The sequence below is a fragment of the Dunckerocampus dactyliophorus genome, chromosome 8 (assembly GCF_027744805.1).
Source record: "Dunckerocampus dactyliophorus isolate RoL2022-P2 chromosome 8, RoL_Ddac_1.1, whole genome shotgun sequence".
Taxonomy (NCBI): Eukaryota; Metazoa; Chordata; class Actinopteri; order Syngnathiformes; family Syngnathidae; genus Dunckerocampus; species Dunckerocampus dactyliophorus.
The window spans coordinates 14,586,875-14,606,835 of NC_072826.1; the positions used below are offsets into that span (position 1 = coordinate 14,586,875).

General features: G+C 42.1%; 1 protein-coding gene across 2 annotated transcripts in view; it reads left to right on the forward strand.

Annotated features, from left to right (window-relative positions):
• Positions 1-19,961, forward strand: part of LOC129185821 (plexin-A2-like) — a 103,563-nt gene that overhangs the window by 70,934 nt on the left and 12,668 nt on the right. The window contains exons 11-23 of one of the 2 annotated variants that reach the window (XM_054783293.1): positions 219-315; positions 761-960; positions 5,040-5,191; positions 5,983-6,100; positions 6,458-6,594; positions 6,973-7,140; positions 9,463-9,556; positions 12,300-12,539; positions 13,685-13,828; positions 14,517-14,751; positions 15,146-15,288; positions 17,048-17,316; positions 18,798-18,864. In XM_054783293.1, the coding sequence (XP_054639268.1) occupies positions 219-315; positions 761-960; positions 5,040-5,191; positions 5,983-6,100; positions 6,458-6,594; positions 6,973-7,140; positions 9,463-9,556; positions 12,300-12,539; positions 13,685-13,828; positions 14,517-14,751; positions 15,146-15,288; positions 17,048-17,316; positions 18,798-18,864 (2,064 nt within the window). Of the gene's footprint in view, positions 1-218; positions 316-760; positions 961-5,039; positions 5,192-5,982; positions 6,101-6,457; positions 6,595-6,972; positions 7,141-9,462; positions 9,557-12,299; positions 12,540-13,684; positions 13,829-14,516; positions 14,752-15,145; positions 15,289-17,047; positions 17,317-18,797; positions 18,865-19,961 lie in introns of those variants that run through there. The other variant, XR_008572139.1, reaches the window with a different exon arrangement.

A 19,961-nucleotide genomic window follows, 5' to 3' on the forward strand; every position in this document is an offset into this window, starting at 1 on the left:
ATTACAATGCAAGGCCTGTCGCCTGTGACAATACATTCAAAGGTCATCTTCCTCACATATGGATGATGAGCCAGAGTTTGTGGACAACCACGGCAGAAATGACAGATGGTTAAAAGCCTCGTCTCTCCACTGCCCTTTCATCCTCTGAGCATTTTTTTTTTTCCTCTAGTGTTCCATCCTTTGACTCTCTCCACTCAAGACCATTTTCTCTTTTTCAGTACACGTACGAGGGCGTGAGGATCAGCGACCTGGCGGTGGAGCTCGCCATTGTGTGGAACGGCAATTTCATCATCGACAATCCCGAGAAGATTAAAGGTGCTTCTGCCGACCGTCATTACGTAGCCTAGAGGAGTGCTGGGTGCTCAATCCACGTGGGATGGATGGGTCCCCCAAAGGGGTCGCACAGAAAGTTCACAATACAAATAAGAGCTTATGAAGACGCAGACAATCATTAGAGTGCCAGTGAAGGATGGCGCTTCGGATTTGGTCACACTAGCTATCATGGCTGATGTCAGTCTACGCTCCATCATCATGGTTGGGGATAGTCAAGGTCAAATCCATGTTTCTGCTGCAGCTTTTACCCAATTATCTGCATACTTAGTGGACATACAGTGTAGTAGGTAGCTCAACAGATATTCAACTTTAAGGCAAAGCCTCTTTTTAGGCCAAACTATGTTGTACTGCAGCATATTTTACAATTCTACTTATTATTATTGTTAATCTTCATGCTCTTAGAAGGTAACCAGATATCCTCCCACAGTGCACTTGTACAAATGCAGTGCCCAACGAGACAGCTGCGGCATGTGTCTGCGAGCAGAGAAAAAGTTCCAGTGTGGTTGGTGCAGCAACGAGGGAAGATGCACAATGAAGCAGCACTGCCCCCCCATCTCGCCGTACGCCAGCCGCTGGCTTGACCTCTCAGCTGCCAACGTCAAGTGCACCAACCCACGTATCACTGAGGTCTGTTTATTTATTAATTTTACAATATTTATGTACGTCAGTTTGTTACTATACAGTATCGCGTAATTGCTGAGACATGACGTTGGGGTAGAATTAAATAAGCCACGCTCCTTCCTACTCCTTTTTGGGGATGTTGATTTGTGCAAGTGTGACCATGATGTTATGTAATGTAACTTTGCTTAGCATGTTAAACTACCGTACATCATTACCACTACCCCTCAGTGACTTATTCACCTCGTAACGTAATTTTTTTCTCTGTGTGCTATAGAATTTTCCAACAAGTGGCAGAATTCCAATTAAATTTGATTTAGATAGCGCCAAATCTCAACAATAGTTATCTCAAGGCACTTTACACATGAGGTCGGTCTATGACCACGCTCCTCATAAATGAAAAGAGAAACCAACTGAGCCCCACATGCGCAGCGACAGAGGCAAGGAAAAACCTTCCTCTGGGGAAGAAACCTTGAACAGAACCCAGGGTCTGTGGGGTGGCCGTCTGTCTCAACCGGCTTGGTGAAAATATAAAAAATAGACTAAAGGGATAGACAGTAGATCAAGTGAAAAAAAAGGACAGTCTTTATCTTAGTCCAAGGAACAGGGAAGCGTATCCATCTTACGTATCAGCGTATCAGGAGAAAGGTGTCAGCTCTAACTCTACGCTTTAGCAAAAAGGTGAGTTTTGAGTTTACTTTTAAATAGAGAGAGGGTGTCTGCCCACCGATTTGAGTCAGGGAAATGATTCCATAACAGAGGAGCCTGATAACCATGGGCTCTACCTGTCATTCTACCTCTAAAAATTCTAGGAGTCGCAAGTGTAAATTCTGGGAGCGCAGTATTGTACTGGGTTGATAGGAAGTTGATAGGGACAAGTTCTCTAAGATACACTGGTGACTGTGTACTGCTTTATATGCAAGAAGGATAACTAGTGCAGTGATCTATGATCTCTTGTTCTGACAGTACAACTGTAGTCATCATATAAATACTCCATCTGCCTTTGAGAACTGGAATGTATTTTGCATGCTAACACAACGGCAGGCAGTAACGGAAGGCAGTTCACCGGGTAAACGTCATGCTTGGTAAAGATCAGCATGTCATCAGTGTAAGCATGCGCATACCGATGATTAAATATTAAGAACTGTTCACATGACTATCGGGACTTTGTTGGAGCCTTGTGACAAACAATGCAAACAAAACCAGTTTTCATTAAACTTGTGCCAAGCAAGACCCTTTATAATTTTAGTCAAAATAAAAAATTTTGCTAATATTCCACTTGCATGTTTAGGATTTTTGTTCTATACTGTACTGCAGGGCTCTTCAGCTGGATGTGTGAGTGAATTGCTAAACATTTTTGCAGCAGACAACTTTTGCTGTATTTAATATTTTTGACTAGTGCTTTCTTGCAGTAGGTCCTTAAAAACATCAGAACACTCCTGTCATATAGAGGATCTTTGACGTGTGTGTTTGCAATAGTTCCATAAAAACTGCAGCGCACTCCTCTCATATAAAGGATCTTTGACTAGCGTGACTACTTTATATAGTTATTACTTTATAACTGTATTTAATATATATATTAGATATATATTATAATACAATATTATCCATTTTGTGAGGTAAAATATGAAGGTCTTACATTTACATTAGGCTATATACAAAATAAGAATTATAGTGAAAGTAGAGGTCCGGCCCCCCAGTCCACAGTTTTCTGAAAATGTGCCCCCCTTATCAATTTAGTTGAATGGCCCTGCTCTACGAGCGCTATTGTGAAGGCAGATGTTTTGCTATAGTCCAGGGCTATTCAACTGGCAGGCCGAAGCCAGCCAATGAATGATATCAGACCAGCCCATGAGTTCAGTTCAAAACTTGTGATTGATGAACATTTTTGCAGCACTTGTCATATAAATGATCTTTGACTCACATTTTTTTTGCAGTATGTCCTTAAAAACCTCCTTAAAAACAGCAGAGGACTGCTGTCAGGATGGCTGACTAGTGTTTTATTGTAGGTCCTTAAAAACAGCAGGCAGAGTGCTCCTGTTATATAGAGGATCTTTAACTAGCCTAAATCTATTGCTTCTGTTTGGATTCATGACTATGAATGAGGTAACAAATGTTAAAAGTTGCTGTCCCTCTTCAGCTCCAAATTACACCACCGGCTAGCAGATGTTACCAATAGTGGTTTAAAAGAACAGACTGAAAAAATAAATGTCTATATTTGTCACAATTGGAAGTTATAACTTGATTGTTAAATGATTGGTGTTCATGGTTTTCACACACCGCTGCCTCATATAAACAAACAGACAGAACAGAGGAAACAGAGAAGCGACTGAAAATTTGGAGTCATTGTGTGGCTATGATAGGCTATACATTCAATGACATAACGTTAGTAGCTGAACTTTGCCAAACCGCTATCATTAGCTGACAGCAAGCATACCCAATGCAGGTGCTTGTGTGTTATGTGGGACGTGGCAATGTCGGAGCAGGAAGAGAGTGGAATAACCTATACACTGCTGATTTGATACACATTTGAAAGTTGGCACCCCCTATGTACCTAACCAAGGTAGACGTTGACATTATATAAATATATCACATAAATATGACCTTTGCTTTATGTCAGCTACAAGAAAGCTAAAAGAAAAGGCAACAGAGACCTCTCTACATAATCTTTGTTGACTTCACAAAGGTTTTTGATACTAACTGTTTTTGTAACTAACTATGTGGAGCCAAAAATCACAATTATTGGTGTACCACTAAACTCTGTGCACGGTTTTGTCGACCTTGGAAGTGCAATCAATACTCAAGCCACTCTCAATCTGCCTTAAGAAGCAGACTATGGGACCAGAGAGGTGTCAAGACCATCACAAAGTGTAGTGTCTACCGGGCAGTTTGTACATCTACCTTAGTCCATGCTCACCTCTTTACCTTAAGGACATCAGGCACCTCAGAAGCCTGCAGTGTCGCCATTTGCGCTACATCATGCATATTATGTGGCAAGACCATGTCCCCAATACTGACATTCTTAAAAGGCAAACATGCCAAGTGTAGAAGCTCTGTTAACAGCAAAAAGACTGAGGTCGACGGGATATGTTGGTCATCTGGACAATTCACGCTTACCAAAACTAGCTCTCTACAGAGAACTAAGATTTGGGAAGCGGCTGCAAAGTGGTCAAAGACTACATTACAAAGTCTGCATCAAAAGGGACTTGATGCCGATGAAGATCAATCCAAGCAACTGGGAACAATTGGCTATGGACCGCTTTGTATGGCAGCAAATACTTTATTAAGGAATGGAAGCAATTGAAACAACTACGGAGACAAGCTATCAGCAAGCCTCTTCAAGAAGGCGTCATCAGCAGGTGTCTCCAGCCACAGGTTCCAGCTGAACCTCCTCATATGTCTTTGTCGAATACGACGGGCAGTCTATATTAGATGGTGCTAGTGTTCCTAATGAAGCGTTCATTGAGTGTACATATCCACGCTGACAGTTAAGTGAATTTAGGCTGTTTACAAAGCACTTGATGGATCCCATACAGTATGTCACAAACGTGCTGTTCCTTTACGCAAAGTCGGCAATCGGGGCACGTGCCAAGATGCATGGTGCTACCACTTCAAAGAGCTGTGGGCCTTTGATGCCCCCTTGTATTAATAATAGCGTTAGGCGAAATAAATCAAGTACAGTGTTCAGCTGGAAGGTGCTAGTGTGACACGGCTGCTGATCTGCTCTGCAGGTCCAAAGGGTTCCAGCTTAAATATTTGCCTTTACATTGAAAAGTGGTGTACATTTTGAATGAAGGTTTTTGTTATGAGCTTCATTATTAGGAAAAATAACCTGGAAAAAAATAACTGATGACTGCTCAAACACGATATCATCATGGAGTTATCATGTTCAGGTCAGGTCAGGTCAAGTCTGGTTATAATTAATCGTTGCCAGTTGAGCCATATGACTATAATATTATCTTAGAGGCTAATGTTTCTGAAAACAACTTTGTCATCAAAAAATAGCCTTGAGAATATGCTGAAATAATCTCAAAAGCACAAGTCAACTTGTAAAGTCATCTAACCTTGTCCATGTCTTCTTTATGTAGGTGAGCCCAATTGCAGGACCTCTAGAGGGTGGTACACTGGTCACCATCCAGGGCCTGAACCTGGGCCTGTCCTTCTCCGAGCTGGAGGGCAACGTGAAAGTGGCGGGTGTGCAATGCATCCCTCGAGAGGAGGGATACATCACTGCCGAACAGTAAGAGAGACGCCTTGTGTGTAAATAAATCTAATGCAATTATTTTGCTAAATCCGGTTGCTGGAATGTAGACGGCTGGGAGGGGCTTTCCGCGGCTCCAGAGGCAAAAGGAAGAGATGGTCTTTGTGCGGTTGTGTGGTTGTTGTTAGGAGGCTGCCGGCTGTAATTGAAATGCACAGCATGTAGCTGACTGGAGGGACAATCTGTTAGCCATGTGTTTCTCTCACAGCCATGTAATGTGATTGGGCTCACACTGCAAGGCTTTCTCATTTATAACCTTGTAAAAAAACCCTGTAAAAATAAAAAAATGCCGAAGGAAAATGAGAAAACTCTTGGTGGTGTATGGATGGGCGGCGGCGATTCACCACTCTCTAAAAGATGACGGCACTGCTGTTGGAGACATTCATTTCAGCACACGGTCACTTATTTAATGACTCATTCATTCATTCACGTTTTATCTTATTGACCTGACAGACAATACCGATTTATTGTGGAAGCTCCTACGTTGTCATGACAACTGCAGGTAATAGTAGGTGGTGATCATGCGGCGAACGGAGGGAGGGAGGAGGGTGTAGTTTATCACATGAGTTCTGGAGCAGTTTTCCATTAGGAAGAAAGATGGTCCTCTACATTGACCCACTACTTTTATGAAAGCAGCCTCAATCATAGAGACAGCACCCCCCAGGGATGAGTGTTTTCCAATGATGAGAACAATTTTACATCATGTAAATAGTACAACGGCTGTCTGGATGCATTGCGACCAGCTATCTGACGACGTTCTTGGGTGCCAGGATCGTGTGCGAGATGGTGGCCGGCCCTAAAGGAAGTCCGCCGGGTCCTGTCAAACTTTGTGTCAGCGAATGTAGACCAGAACTTCGCACTCAATCCTCCCAGCTCTACTCTTTTGTGGTAATTCTGACACTCCATACATACTTTTTGCATGTACTTTTTGTGTGAAACAGGCTGACTGAAACGAGAACACATGTTTATGTAATCCATTCAATCAGTAATTAAGTAGAGAAGAAAACAATACAATACTTGATTAGGAAGTGTTTGTTCTGAAAGATCATGCATATTAGTCTGTGTGCGGAATTGTTATTTAATTGCTTCCGCTGTTAGGAGACTGCTTTAGTCTTATTTTTCTGCATGGGTTTTGTAAATCTGTTAATTTTATTTTTAATTCCACGATTCAAGCCATTTCAGCCTTTTAGAAAATCAACACAGAAACAACAAAGAGTGCAATCTCTGATTATTGATTCTCAACAGACCCCTTCAATGCTGGCGCTGACCCCAGGTCGAGGACCCGAGTCTGGAGGCACGAAGGTCACCATTGTCGGAGACAACCTGGGCGCTGGTAGCTCTGTGAATGTATACTTTGGGAATCAAACCTGCGAGCTATACAGGTGAGTTAAGCAATGATAAACATACTATGTTACCAAATGGACTGCTTTCATTCTATTTGCAATGAAAAGTTTGAAAAATGAAAAAAAAAATGAAAAATTTGCAATGAAAAGTTGGAAGTAGCAGTAATGAAGCACACATTTAGAACTAACTCAGCGTGAAACCCACAGCGGTAGGTATTGTTCTATGTGTATCCATTTCAAGTTAAAAATGTGTGACATGTGAGTCAGGAGGATGAGGCAAGAAGCCATTATCTCGAGCGCCCTCTAATTAGTGTTCCATCCCCAATGTGTCAGTAATATGGACGAGATGGGACAGGCAATAATGAAGCCTCTCCCCACACGTGTAAGGCTCATATCCATTTCTGGTGCTCCCGATAGGAGGACCACTTCAGAGATTGTTTGCTTCTCAGCTCCGTCTGTGACTGGAGCGGGACCAGTGCAAGTCAGTCTGAGGGTCGACCGGGCTAGGGTTCCAGGTAGTCTGTCCTTTGAGTACATAGAAGACCCCACTGTCCAGCGTATTGAGCCCCTATGGAGCATTACAAGGTAATATATGTTATCTATCTCTCTATGCTGTATGCTGTAATGTTACTGTATGTCTTATATCTAACTTCTCAGCTTGTGTAAATGTTCTATAATAGCAGGTTCTTACAAATAATATAGTTACCAGCCTTGGATATGGTTTGTGTGTAACAATGGATACCAAGGTAAAATTTTGAGTGCCCCCCCCAGAGCAATTATGGCATTACATTAATATTGGACATTAATATTGGATTTTTATCTTCAGGTATCTATCTATCACCCGCCATTAGCTCAAAACATTACGCTTGTTATCCAAGGTTGCTGGAACATGTTTCTATTTGTCATTCAAATAGGCAATGTTGACCGACTGTGGAGGAAAATATGAAAATACTACACATATTGTTGTTGACCGATACACATCCCATATCTGCAGTTTATGATGATTTTAATGACTCTATAAGTACGTTTTCAATTTAAAAGTATGTCAACAAACAATAAATAGATGTTTTTGGCTTTCAAACCTGTCCTTCAAAAAATGTATTCCACTTTAGGCCACACTTACCCCGTTCACTTTGTATCACAGATGATTGATGACATGCTAAAGAGGAGAGCTGTCACTTTGTCTTAATAAAGTGTTGATGACCTTGGATTATGAAGATAACGTTTTGACCAAATTGATCATACGGAGATGTCAAAAACACCATTGAATGTACATGGTTTTCACTACTCCACTTCTCTGCTTCACAGTCTTCAGACTTTTAAAGAAGTTTTGAGGAATCAGTTTACCTCAGATGAGCCAAACTTCAGGGGCACCTTGCACAAAAGGGATTTGTGAGCAGTGCTTGCAGGCAAACTACTAATTTTAGTCGTGGAATGTTTCATGACTGGTTGTAGCTTTGTAAGGGGCTCCCGCAACTCGTGTTTACATGCTGAATATGCTGTTTAATTAGAGGAGTATGCTGTAATGAATGCAAGACAAATTTAAAAGGGCCCCAGGTTGATCAGAGGCGCTAAACAAATATGTGTTGGTTTATGGAGATGAGTCAGACTTGAAGTTTCATTTCCTCAATCTCAAAGTGCATATTGAAGCGTATTAGCCAAGGTTTACTGTCAGAACCCCCAATTGGATGTGTGCTCGTCACTGAAGGATGGATGGCACAAAGTCACTGCTTTGAAATCACACTGTCAATGCAGCCTCTGCTTAGCACATTCTTCTGGCGTGTTGACAATTTTCAGTTCACTAATAATACTCACTACTTTCTCATGCGCCTTATTTGAAAAGGTCAGTGAAAATGAGTCCCACTTTTTGTGTCGGTGTAGTGTATATTCATTTTGCAACGCAATACCACTGATTTTCATGCCCTTTCACAAAATCAGTGTAAAACTTTCCAAACATTGCCCTGCGATAGGCTGGTGACCAGTCCAGGGTGTACCCTGCCTCTCGCCCACAGTCTGGTGGCATAGGCTCCAGCATACCCCAGGCCAAGCGGCATAAAAAATGGATAGATGGACTTTCCAAACGTTTACAGTGAATACAACATCAAATGTATAACATATGATGCTCTGTTGATTTCGTCAAGGATGCAAAGAGCCAGGATGAGCTCTGAAGCATCTGTCCATGACAAACTATACATTAAAAGGACATTTTTGATTAATCTCACATATGATTCATGTATGGAGGGGCAAAAAAGTCTAAACAGATTTGGAAAAAGGCAGCATTAGATAAAGGACCTCACTTAATTCAGACTTGGGTGGGACTGTCAGGCACTATGTCCCAGCAGATAAGGACTACAGGGAGACACTAAGGCCTGTAGCCAAGCGACAGGAGGAGATTTGCAGAGCTGCAATCAAGATGTCTCATCATGAATGCACTCGTCCCACCAACAGGCTGTGAAAGCTTAGATAGTCTTTGAAGTGCCAGCAAACAAGGTTTGGCGCCCTGTCAGACTGGACATGGAAATTCTCCTCTCATCTTAAGTTTTCACACTCAAACTACGGCACAGCACAGGTTATGCCAAGATCACAGCATATCTTCCATTGTACTCTCATCTCGCTAAGATATGTAAACAAGCAGCTTCTGAATTCGTGCTACTCCAGCCTCAAAGTCATGGCTGAATACAAAAATAGGAGCCAGCTGGTTTCCCCGTTTGATCCGGCACCCCCGCCCAATAACAAAGAGTGCGGCACCTTGCCAGTTTCTCCAAAGTCTATTCCTAAAGCCTCTCTGGAAAACGTCAGGTTAGGAAGCTCCATCTGCATTTGTTATGCTAATTAAAACATGGGGATGAATCAGTTTGATGCCGAGTGCCTCTGATCAATAATCCATGCTCTTTCCCTTCCAAATAGCGGCCACACCACGCTGACGGTGACCGGGACCAACCTGGACGTCGTTCAGGAGCCGCGAGTCCGAGTCAAATACGGCGGCCACGAGTCTGTCAATGTGAGTGTGACATCCGCTAATGTGCTGCACTAAACCTCTAATGAAGTTGTTTACACGTGAGCTGTTTGATCAATGACGGCTGGGATCCAAGCAGATGGGCGATTACCTCCTAACCCTGACTTTTAACACAGTGGTGCACGTGCTATTCATTTTTAGTCAACAATCCATCTGCTGGGCCTAAAGCTACCTTAACTAATGTTAGCAGTACGTACTTGCATAACTATCAAATCAATTCCCATTTAGTACCTACAGTATATTCACGTTTTATATTTAAATGTATTTTTACTGTATATCAAAGCGTATACAACACATAACACACCTGAAATAGACTTGCAAGCACATACAGTATTACCTCTGCTTTTGTTATTGATTTGTTCCAAAAGGTCAGACAAAAACTGAAACTTAGGAAAGCCAAAGCAATTTTTCCCATAGGAAATAATGTAAATCCAATTAATCCTTCCAGACACACAAACAAATTACCAAAAATATATTTTATAGAGAAGAAGTAAAGTTTTATATGCAATATGGACTGTATAACAATATGAAATAATTATAAATGATGAATGGAATGGATAAATGAACATTTAACATCACTTTTACCGTTTACTCTTCTTGGCAGACTGCAAGGGGTGGAAGGGAGGGGAGAGAGAGCAGGGTATCCACACCAAACAACTTCTCAGCATCTTTGATTATTTGTGATTCTGTTTTCTTAACGTCACCAACATTAGCTTCCTTAATTTCTTTGTTTGTGTAACATTCTCCTTTGGCTTTGCCAAATAAATGTGCCTTACAGGATACCATACAACTGTGTAAACCCTATCCCAAAGTGGTGTACGCGTACCCTCAGGGGTACACCAATTGTAATAAGGGGTATGTGAAAAAAAATGAAACAATTACCACTGAACACTTACAATTACTAGTGCGCCTGAACGCCTCACGATGCAAGGAGAACAAAGCAAAAAGAAGACAGAGCATGAATTTGTTCATTTAGGGAGAGGGACATCTGGGCTTTACTGCTTAGGCTGCTGCCCCAATACACGATCTCGGATAAGCGGAAGAAGATGGATGGATGGATACAAATATATTATCAATGACGAATGGGATGAATGAACAGTTAATGTCACTTTTACCTTGATTGAAGACTTTTGTTGACAAAGACAGCGATTACGAACAGCGAGGGAGGAAGAGAAGAGAAAGCCACGCAGATGACACCTTCATACTTTGCTATGGCTTATTTCTTGAAATCAATAGTGTTTCTCACCTTCTTTATCAAAATGCTGGTACTTGCACCTTTCTATGGCTCCATTGTGCGTTATTTTGCAGCTGTGATCAATAAGAAAAGCAGAGACTAGTGGCAAAACTGTGTTAATTAGCAAAGAACTACAGAGTCAACTGGTGATGACGTCAAAGACGGGTGAAAGAGCTGCGGAACACTGACTTTTGACAATGACAATGACAATGTTGAGAGCATGCTAACGTGCTTGGCACGTTTTGTAGTAAAAATACATAAGTCATAAATTAGAAGTCATAAATACATAAGTCATAAATTGAATAGACCAGTCTAACGTTCATATATCAGCCAGTCTAGAATACAAACTGCCCAGAAAATGAATACACAAAGGAACAAAAAGAGACGGTGGATGCTAAATGCCACGGTTCATGTTGCTGTGTAATAATCTATTGAACATAATAATGAAGCTGTACGTAAGAGTTATGCAGGAGGTCATAAAAAGGATGCTTACAGAACAGTTTATTTATATATGCTTTGGAAATATAACAGAAGAAGACGTGGACACGTATTCCAGTATGAAAGATGGCTGATTGTGATTCTTCCATTGTGTTCCAGTAGTAGAGAATGTTAGTCACCTGTAACCAGCCATGATGGGCCTGAAAGGGTCTACAGGCTCTACCTCTTATAGTATAGCTAACAGTTATCATTAGCAACCACATGTACAAAACGTGGTGAAGTAAGAAAGATAAGCTGAAAATGTCAGATAAGCAGCAAAACTGCGCTTTAATGCAAGTAGACAGTGCTGCCCTCTGAGCCAATTAAATGGTGTGTTAATGATGACTGCACGGGATTTGAGCCGCTCAATTAAAACTGCATGTTTGACAGTACCGCTGGCAGCACTGCGATCTGAGAGCGAGAGAGAAAGAGAAAGAGGGGTTTAAGGTTGACCTTTGACACAAATCAACTGCCGAGAAAGAGGGTCATTGGCGAATTTAATGAGGGCAGCAATTCAAATCATAAATATCTCTAAAACGTAGCGTTGAACGAATAAATTACAAAAGGCAAGGACTTGAAAATCACTCTGGGCTAAAAGTTGAGATAAAAACGCTTTGACGCTTAGAATTCAGCATGGAGCTGGGGAAACTTTAAGGTCAGATTGATTTTGAGGAGTTTAAGTAACTTTTTTAAAAAAGAGAGCGCTATAGGTACTGTCAAAACAGCTGTGATAGACATCTGTCTGGAAATTGTGGGTTATAGGACAGTTCCTGCATGATTAACAAGAACAAAGTGTTCAAAACCGATACAGGGCCTGTCTGTAAGTCACCTTAACCGCTTATAGGATGTAAAATTTAGTATATTAACTTTATATAAAGGATTATAAGATGGTTTCAAGGGCAATTTCAATTGAGTCAACATAAATTGGGTAATTTTGAATATTCACCTGATGCTCCAAGAACCATTAATCAAATCAGCGCTTATTGTAACCTGCACTGCAATCTGACTTGTGTGCAGGTGTGCAAAGTGCTCAACACGACCACCATCAGCTGCTTCGCCCCGTCTCTACAGTCCGAATACAACAGCGAACAGGAGAGCGTCAAGCACGTGGACGAGTTTGGCTTCGTTTTCAACAATGTTCAAGCTCTGCTCACCTACAGCAACACCAGCTTCGTCTACTACCCTAACCCCTACCTGGAGCCCCTCAGCCTCTCGGGCATCCTGGAGCAGAAACCTGGTGCTCCCATCATCCTAAAAGTACATTATCTACTAATAAGGGTAGTCATCTGATGACATACCGTACTTGCTGTAATTATACTGTAGCTGCTGGGTGTTTATAAACTGCAAAGAGGACAGATAGGAAGCAGGAAATAGGCTGTCATTTCCAAAATTTGAAAACTCAAGTTAATTTTTTAACTTTAATAATGATTTTTAGGGCATGAGAAATTGGAAAGGAAAACAGAGTAGTTCTCTTTGACCACATGGTCATTCATTGACAAGTATATTGCACAAAACAGAAGTAATAGTATCGATTTTGTAATGCTCAGCCAGCATTGGTACCATGCAGTTCATTGTAACCAGCGGCATTGCAAGTGTAACACACAAGCTTCACACCAACAGTTGAGTAGCCAGACCAACATTTTAAAGCACATGCAGAGGTAGACAAAGCTGTCGGATGCTGTTCCCTCAAGATACTTCAAATGCAGGTACTGCCATTTTACAGAGTTTGTAAAAACTATCAGGAGGTTGTCAACAGCCACAGCTGCCCAATTTTCTGACTTGGTGCTAAAAGGTTAAATTAGGAGATTAGCATTTACACTACATGATGCAGAAGAGTTTATTTTCCACTACAAAAATAAAAAAAGTAGGCTGTGTCTATCTATAACAGAAATATTGACCAAATAAGTGCTTTTTTTACCGCCACTGACAGTAAAGGCCGAAAGATGTGCATATTCCTGGAACATCAAAGTGTCCTTCCTTGGATCAATAAATCTAATCCCATTAAGTCATCTTCCATTCATGTTTCAGACTCATAACATAATTGGCTGCTTACACTGCACCTCACATCTCTACGCAAACAGCTTCCTAGCCTAGACCACTAATGACTGGTCATTTTTAATTTTGCTCCTCCTTGCTAGCAGCAGAGGCAGTGGTTTGCTGTTTGGCAATATTCTTCGAGAAAATTTGCATGGTAACTGTTTAATTGAAAACGCATCAAAGATGCGATCAAAGGTAAACAAATCAAAGGGGTTTTCGTTTTGCAAAATAGCTTTTAAACAGCGCAATTTTTATGATCAGTGTGACATGATAATCCAATTCATCAGTAATGAAGTTAGCACTTGCTGCACACTACAGAAATCTGCCAGTTTTCAGCATTTTGTTTCTATCTCCTGACAATGCAGGGCCGTAACCTGATCCCATCAGCGTCTGGTGGGGCCAGGCTGAACTACACCGTGCTGATCGGGGACACGCCCTGCTCCCTCACAGTGTCCGACACACAGTTACTCTGCGAGCCACCCAACCTCACCGGCCAGCACAAAGTCCTGGTCAGTCTAATCTAACGAGTCTCTCTATGTCTGTCATCAAGTCTCATTGGCTGTGGCTTGCTCGGATGTGGGTCACTTTGTGTGGGTCAGTGCTCATTTGCGTCGTTGGTGTGTTTTGTGGGTCAGCGACAGGCTTTGTCTCTGTCATTGTGTGTCATTCATGGTCGGCTATCTAGCCAATTACAACAGCACTTTGCTATGCAGCATTATTGACAGGCACACTTGCACAAATTGGGAAAGGAGCTGGAAAAAACAACAAAACACATCTCTGAAAAGTAATTCAAAGATTAAAAGGCCAAATACATTGTATTGTTAGTCTCAAACTATAGCATCTTCAAGTTGTACTAGTATATGAATTTTTTGAAATTATACTATGAGGATTTGGCATTAGGAAAATGTTGGTTCAGACATTATTCTGCTTCACGGAAGCATGAACACTATTGATTAGGATCAATATCCCACACTATAATGGCTTTGGTAGCTCAGGTCAGAATCCAATAATTACATGTTCCTTGCCAGCTTTCAAAACAATTTTCACCTGATTGTTTTCAAATCAATATGTTTCAGACAAACTTTCAGAGATTATTGACTTCCAATTACATCTGATTTATATGGTTGTGATAGCTGGGGTTTAAGGTAATTTTTGTCAGTGATTTTTCTATTGTCTTCTAACAATGACTTTGTCTAGGTCCAAGTGGGAGGACTCCACATCTCTCCGGGAGAAGTCCACATCCGCTCCGACAGCCTCCTCACGCTACCGGCCATCATGAGCATCACGGCCGGGGGAGGGCTGCTTCTCGTGGTGGTGATCATCGTCCTGCTCGCCTATAGACGAAAGTCGCACGAGAACGACCTCACTCTGAAGCGCCTGCAGCTGCAGATGGATAATCTAGAGTCTCGTGTGGCCCTGGAGTGCAAGGAGGGTAAGGAATTCAATAGTGGATCCCATCAACACTATCCGTTTATGCAGGATGAGGCAGGGTCAAACAGATATGCTAACTACGACTCCACCGTGTTGCCCCATCATATAAACCTGTTACCCATGCCTATACAGAAGAATACATCGGTAGTGTAGTGGTTCACATAGATGACTCGTGTGGAATCAGTTGCCAATGCTCTCCTCAAATTCAGCCTGGGATAGACTGTCAATCAGCTCAGGTTACGATCCTCCTTTTGCCCTATGCTGGTTTAAAGCTCAAGACCCTGCTAGGACCCTCAACAGAAGCAATAGAAAATGGATGGATGTCTAGGCAGAGATATTGAATTATTTTCATGAGATATAACTAAAAGCTGAATGCATTTCTGTCCTTTGTGAAGCCTTCGCTGAGCTGCAGACAGACATCAACGAGTTAACGAGTGACCTGGACCGCGCTGGCATACCTTACCTGGACTACCGCACTTACGCAATGAGGGTTCTCTTTCCTGGCATCGACGACCACCCAGTGCTCAGAGAACTGGAGGTGAGAGAAGGGCTACAATACCTGAGGGAGGAGATTGGTTTTGTATCCTTGGCTGTCAAAGCGCTGTCAAACAAAGCAGCGTGAGCAAATGCTAGCTGGAGCTCAGTGGTATGACTTGGGTTGGTTTCATGTTGCAGCAGCTGGTGGGAGTTTGCAGCCTCACTGACTCTCGGCAGTGCAGTCAGGACATTCGCTGCGACTGCCAGTTCATCTTATCGCTCAAAACATTTTAAAAGGTTTTATGGTAATTTGAAAGAAGAGCTTGATACACAGTATTTTCACTGTAATGTCCTGTTTGTTCATTTCCATGGCTGTTCTTGGAAGAAGTGAGTTTATTTTAAATAACACGTCATTTACCATAATGAGTAGTACCCGCTTTGTTTTTTTTAATACAGTATACTTTACCAATAATTTAAGGTGTTAGTGAGAGAATATCTAACCCTCCTGGTACATCACGTAATCCCAGAAGAGTGCACCACTGTGATTTAGCCGGCAAGATAAGAAAATCGGTGGAAGTCAAAGAAGCAGCAGCTTATGTCATGGGAAAGTGGTACAAAAAGTATAAATTAACAAGCAATTTTCAGCTCTTGGAAAAATTTGAAGGCCTACGCAAGATTTGGTGTTGAGCATGTAAGGGAGCGTACTGATGTCACACAGCATGGGTGAACACAGCATGGCCGAACAGTGCGTGTAACATGGCTAGTTAAACAGTGGACTACCAAAAAAGTCATTCATTAGCCGTCCTCCTCCTCCTGAGAACTAAAACCACTAAGGTTGTCTTCTTCAGCATCACAATTGAACAGCCTCATAGTGCCTTCGTCACACACTTTGTCAGTCTCTCTCTCTTTCGTTGTCGCTCTCAGAGTCACTTTTGTCATGATAACATGATTGCTAAATTGGCCATTTAGCTTGAGCTGTCTTCTTCGTCACAATGTAGTTCAGCCTTTTGAAACCCGTTGTTGGTCCGAACAGCCCAAACAAAAGCTGCAGTAATTCTACACTTCTACAATCAAGCTTATTTAAGATGTGCCAGATCAAAACACGATGGCTGCATAAGACTTCAAGACGTGATAGTAGCTTCTACTCACTACTTCCTGAAGGTGCTCTCTAAGCATCATGGGAAATGTAGTTTTAGCCACAAATTAGCTGCATAGCTGTACAAGCCGCAGGGTTCAATGCATGACAAAACATGACATCGTCTTATACACCGGAAATTTACTGTAGATGACCACACTATTACCAAGTTGTCTGTTTCTGCATTGGGGTCAAGCGGTGCAGTCACCGACCAGATCCGGAGCAATAGTCAAAATGGCTTTATAAGTGTGGCAGCTGGCACTCACTTTGTAATGCTGTTAACGACGACCTACAGGAAAGGGGTGGAAAAGAATCACTCAGCATGTCAAACGAGTCAGAAGGACATAATGATGATTGTTGAGCCTTGGAGGAGGCATAGTAAGATAGCCAGACAGTACATAATAATATGCTGTAACTCCTTAATCCTAAATACTTTTATGGAATGCAAAATATCAGTTTTGTGGCAAAATACAGTGCATAGCACAACATAGCCTTTCAGTTCACATCACATCGCAATGACAAGTTAGACTGCAAACAAGTCTCTATTTCAGCTGATGACTAACCACCATTCTTACATGATCATGCAATCTGTTCTTTCTCCTTAAAGAGAAAGCTTCCTGGTCAAACACTCGTTACCACAATCGTGTCCTTTTATCTAACAAGTGTGATGGGATGATGTGTGCAGGTGCCGGGAAGCGGACAGGCAGGCGTGGAGAAAGCCTTGAAGCAGTTTGCACAGCTGGTGAACAACAAAGTGTTCCTCCTGACGTTCATCCGCACACTGGAGTTGCAGCGCTCATTCTCGATGCGAGACCGCGGCTATGTGGCCTCGCTCATCATGACGGCTCTGCAGGGGCGGCTGGAGTACGCCACAGACATCCTCAAGCACCTGCTCTCGGACCTGATAGAACGCAATCTGGAGAGCAAGAATCACCCCAAACTGCTCCTACGAAGGTAAACCGCTGTACTCTACCGAGGGAAACATGCCTTAGCAATACGAAAAAGAGTGTGAATTTCTGCATTCAACTTTGTCTCCTTCAAATGCAATTAAAATAGAAGAGATAAATAACAAAAAGGAAAGTTAGTGGTTTAATATCCAAGATCTAGCCGTGATGCTGACTTTAGTTTATCCACTTTTTACATATACTGTACACTGTAACTCTGAACTTGTCCAATGTACAGTAATAGATGTCATATGTCACATAACAACATAACATTAATGAGTGGGACAGGAGGACACAAACCTTTGCTACACTAGGTAAAACAAAATGATCAAACTTTCAGCTCCTACATCTGTAGCTGACTGACGGATAGTTGGAAGAGCTCTAGGCTTTATTTTAAGATGTGTAGTGAAGCTTCTTTCTTACAAAACTGTTCTCGATGGAGTGGTGGGCATATACACGGGATGGACTCATCTCGCTATGGTACGCATCAGGTCGATGAGGAAGGTTTTTCCTTCATGATGTCATGAAAACCACAACTTCAAAGGCAAGCATTTGCGGAAGAAGATCGAATTTTCTCACATTTGGCGCTCATAAACAGGCTCAATGGACAAGAGTTTGCCTTTGCCAAATAAATGAATCATTGACCTCATGAATGAGATTTTTGTCAATTTTTTGTCAATTTTAAAGATGTGATTTTGATGTAGAATAGTCTAACCTGAGCCATGGTTGGATTCAAAGCTGCCTCGATCCAGTCAGCACTGCTTATCTTCCAGCATAGATAATTCATCATGCATTGTTCTTCCAGTCCAGGCACTGTGTCCGTGCACATCTGATGGATGAGTAACTAGGTCAGTTTCAGGCAGGCTCGCCTCTTTACAGCGGTGTCAAACCGCCATTCTGAACCTGAAACGCGGGGCGCCTGAGCAGACAGGTGAAAGACAGTGATGGTTAGAGTGACGGAAAGACGAGTAAGGTCAGACTGGAACAGGATGAAAACCTAATGGAGAAGCGCAAGTACAGAGGCGCCAGAGTCCTTGTCAGCCTCGCTTATCTTCTGTGTGCCACTCATGAAATATTCGTCCGTTTTTTCCACTGGAACCTTTTCTCTCGCCTCTTTGGCTATCTCAAGATTGTTTTCCCAGCACCAGCGAGGCCGGCCTGCTGAAAGCTTAATGACTCGTTCTTCACCACAGGGTTCCATCAACCTGAAGACATGCTCATTAAACAGGAATAAACACGGCGTGTGGAGACATCTGGACACATGTTCAAGCAGCTGAGTGGCGACACATAACCGCCACTCCTGCACAACGATGGCACTGCGCACAAATAAAAAATGCTAGGCACTCTCGCTCTTCTGAGCAATCCTGACAGGATGCATGTTGTGTCTTTAGGCTCTTCTTCTTGAATTATAAAATAATAAATCGGGGGCACACAAGTTCTCCACTGGATGTGTTCCGCTAACAAATGACTCTCTCTTCTCTCGTCTTGCAGAACAGAGTCAGTGGCGGAGAAGATGCTGACAAACTGGTTTGCCTTCTTGCTCCACAAATTTCTCAAGGTAAAAAACTCAAAACATGTTCACAACCAAGCAGCACAGGTCCTTTTTTATCCAATTTTTGGATTTCCATCATCAAAACTGCAACCAGAAAAGTGGAGCCATACATGAGCACTTTTTGCAATAATTCATTACGTAGATGGAGGTGGAGTCAGATGCTAGAACACTAAGAATTGTGACCAACAGGATTGAAAAGAAGACAAAACCTGACACTTTAAGAGGATTAAAATACATTTGTGTTTCTTGTTTACAAACATCAGCAGGAATGGAAAAATTGGGGGTTAGCATGCGTCATGCTGCTATGCTGTCAAACTCCATAATCGTGTGAAAAAATGAGGACACCCCATGGCGTAACTCTTCTTCTCCTGAACCGCTGCACACAAAAGTGTGAAAATCTGTCAAAACATGCACCCCTACTGTTTTTCCTCTGCTATTAGTTCTCTGACAAATACAACACAATGTGGCACTGTTATTAAACCCCAAAATTTTATAATAATAAGCTGGAGTGACTTGAAAGTCAGTGGTCTGTACAAACCACCCACTGCAGCTTTAGGGTATTTAGACGTACACACCGTTAGGAGACTGACAAGCACATATCTGTAAATTTCAGCAAGATTGGTGGTAAAACAAGGCCATCCAATAAACTGGTCATACTGTAAGTCACTGAACAATGTCCAATGACTATAAAACCTGTATATCTGTATTACATGTAAAGAGGAGAAGCGGTATAGATAATGGATGGATGGATGTATGAAAACATGTCTTCCGAAGCATTTTGACCACAACACATAGGGGGCGGCAGAAACATAATGTACAGTCATGTGAAAAAATGTTATCGCCATTGAGTGGCCTTATTTGAAATGTCTGTAAGTGACAAATCCGCTTGTGGTTTACTCAAACGTCTCAAACGTATGAACATGAAAATGATTGTACTGTAAGATTGCAGTGTTCTGTTGTGCCAACCACTAAGATAGGAGAGGGGCTACCTTTTGTGTCACAGTCCTGCAACTCATCCATCCGCTGTATTACGTTTGGTGTCTTTCTCTCTGTGGAGAGCCTTATCGTCTCACATCATCTCTTTCCTTCTCTCCACTTCTTCT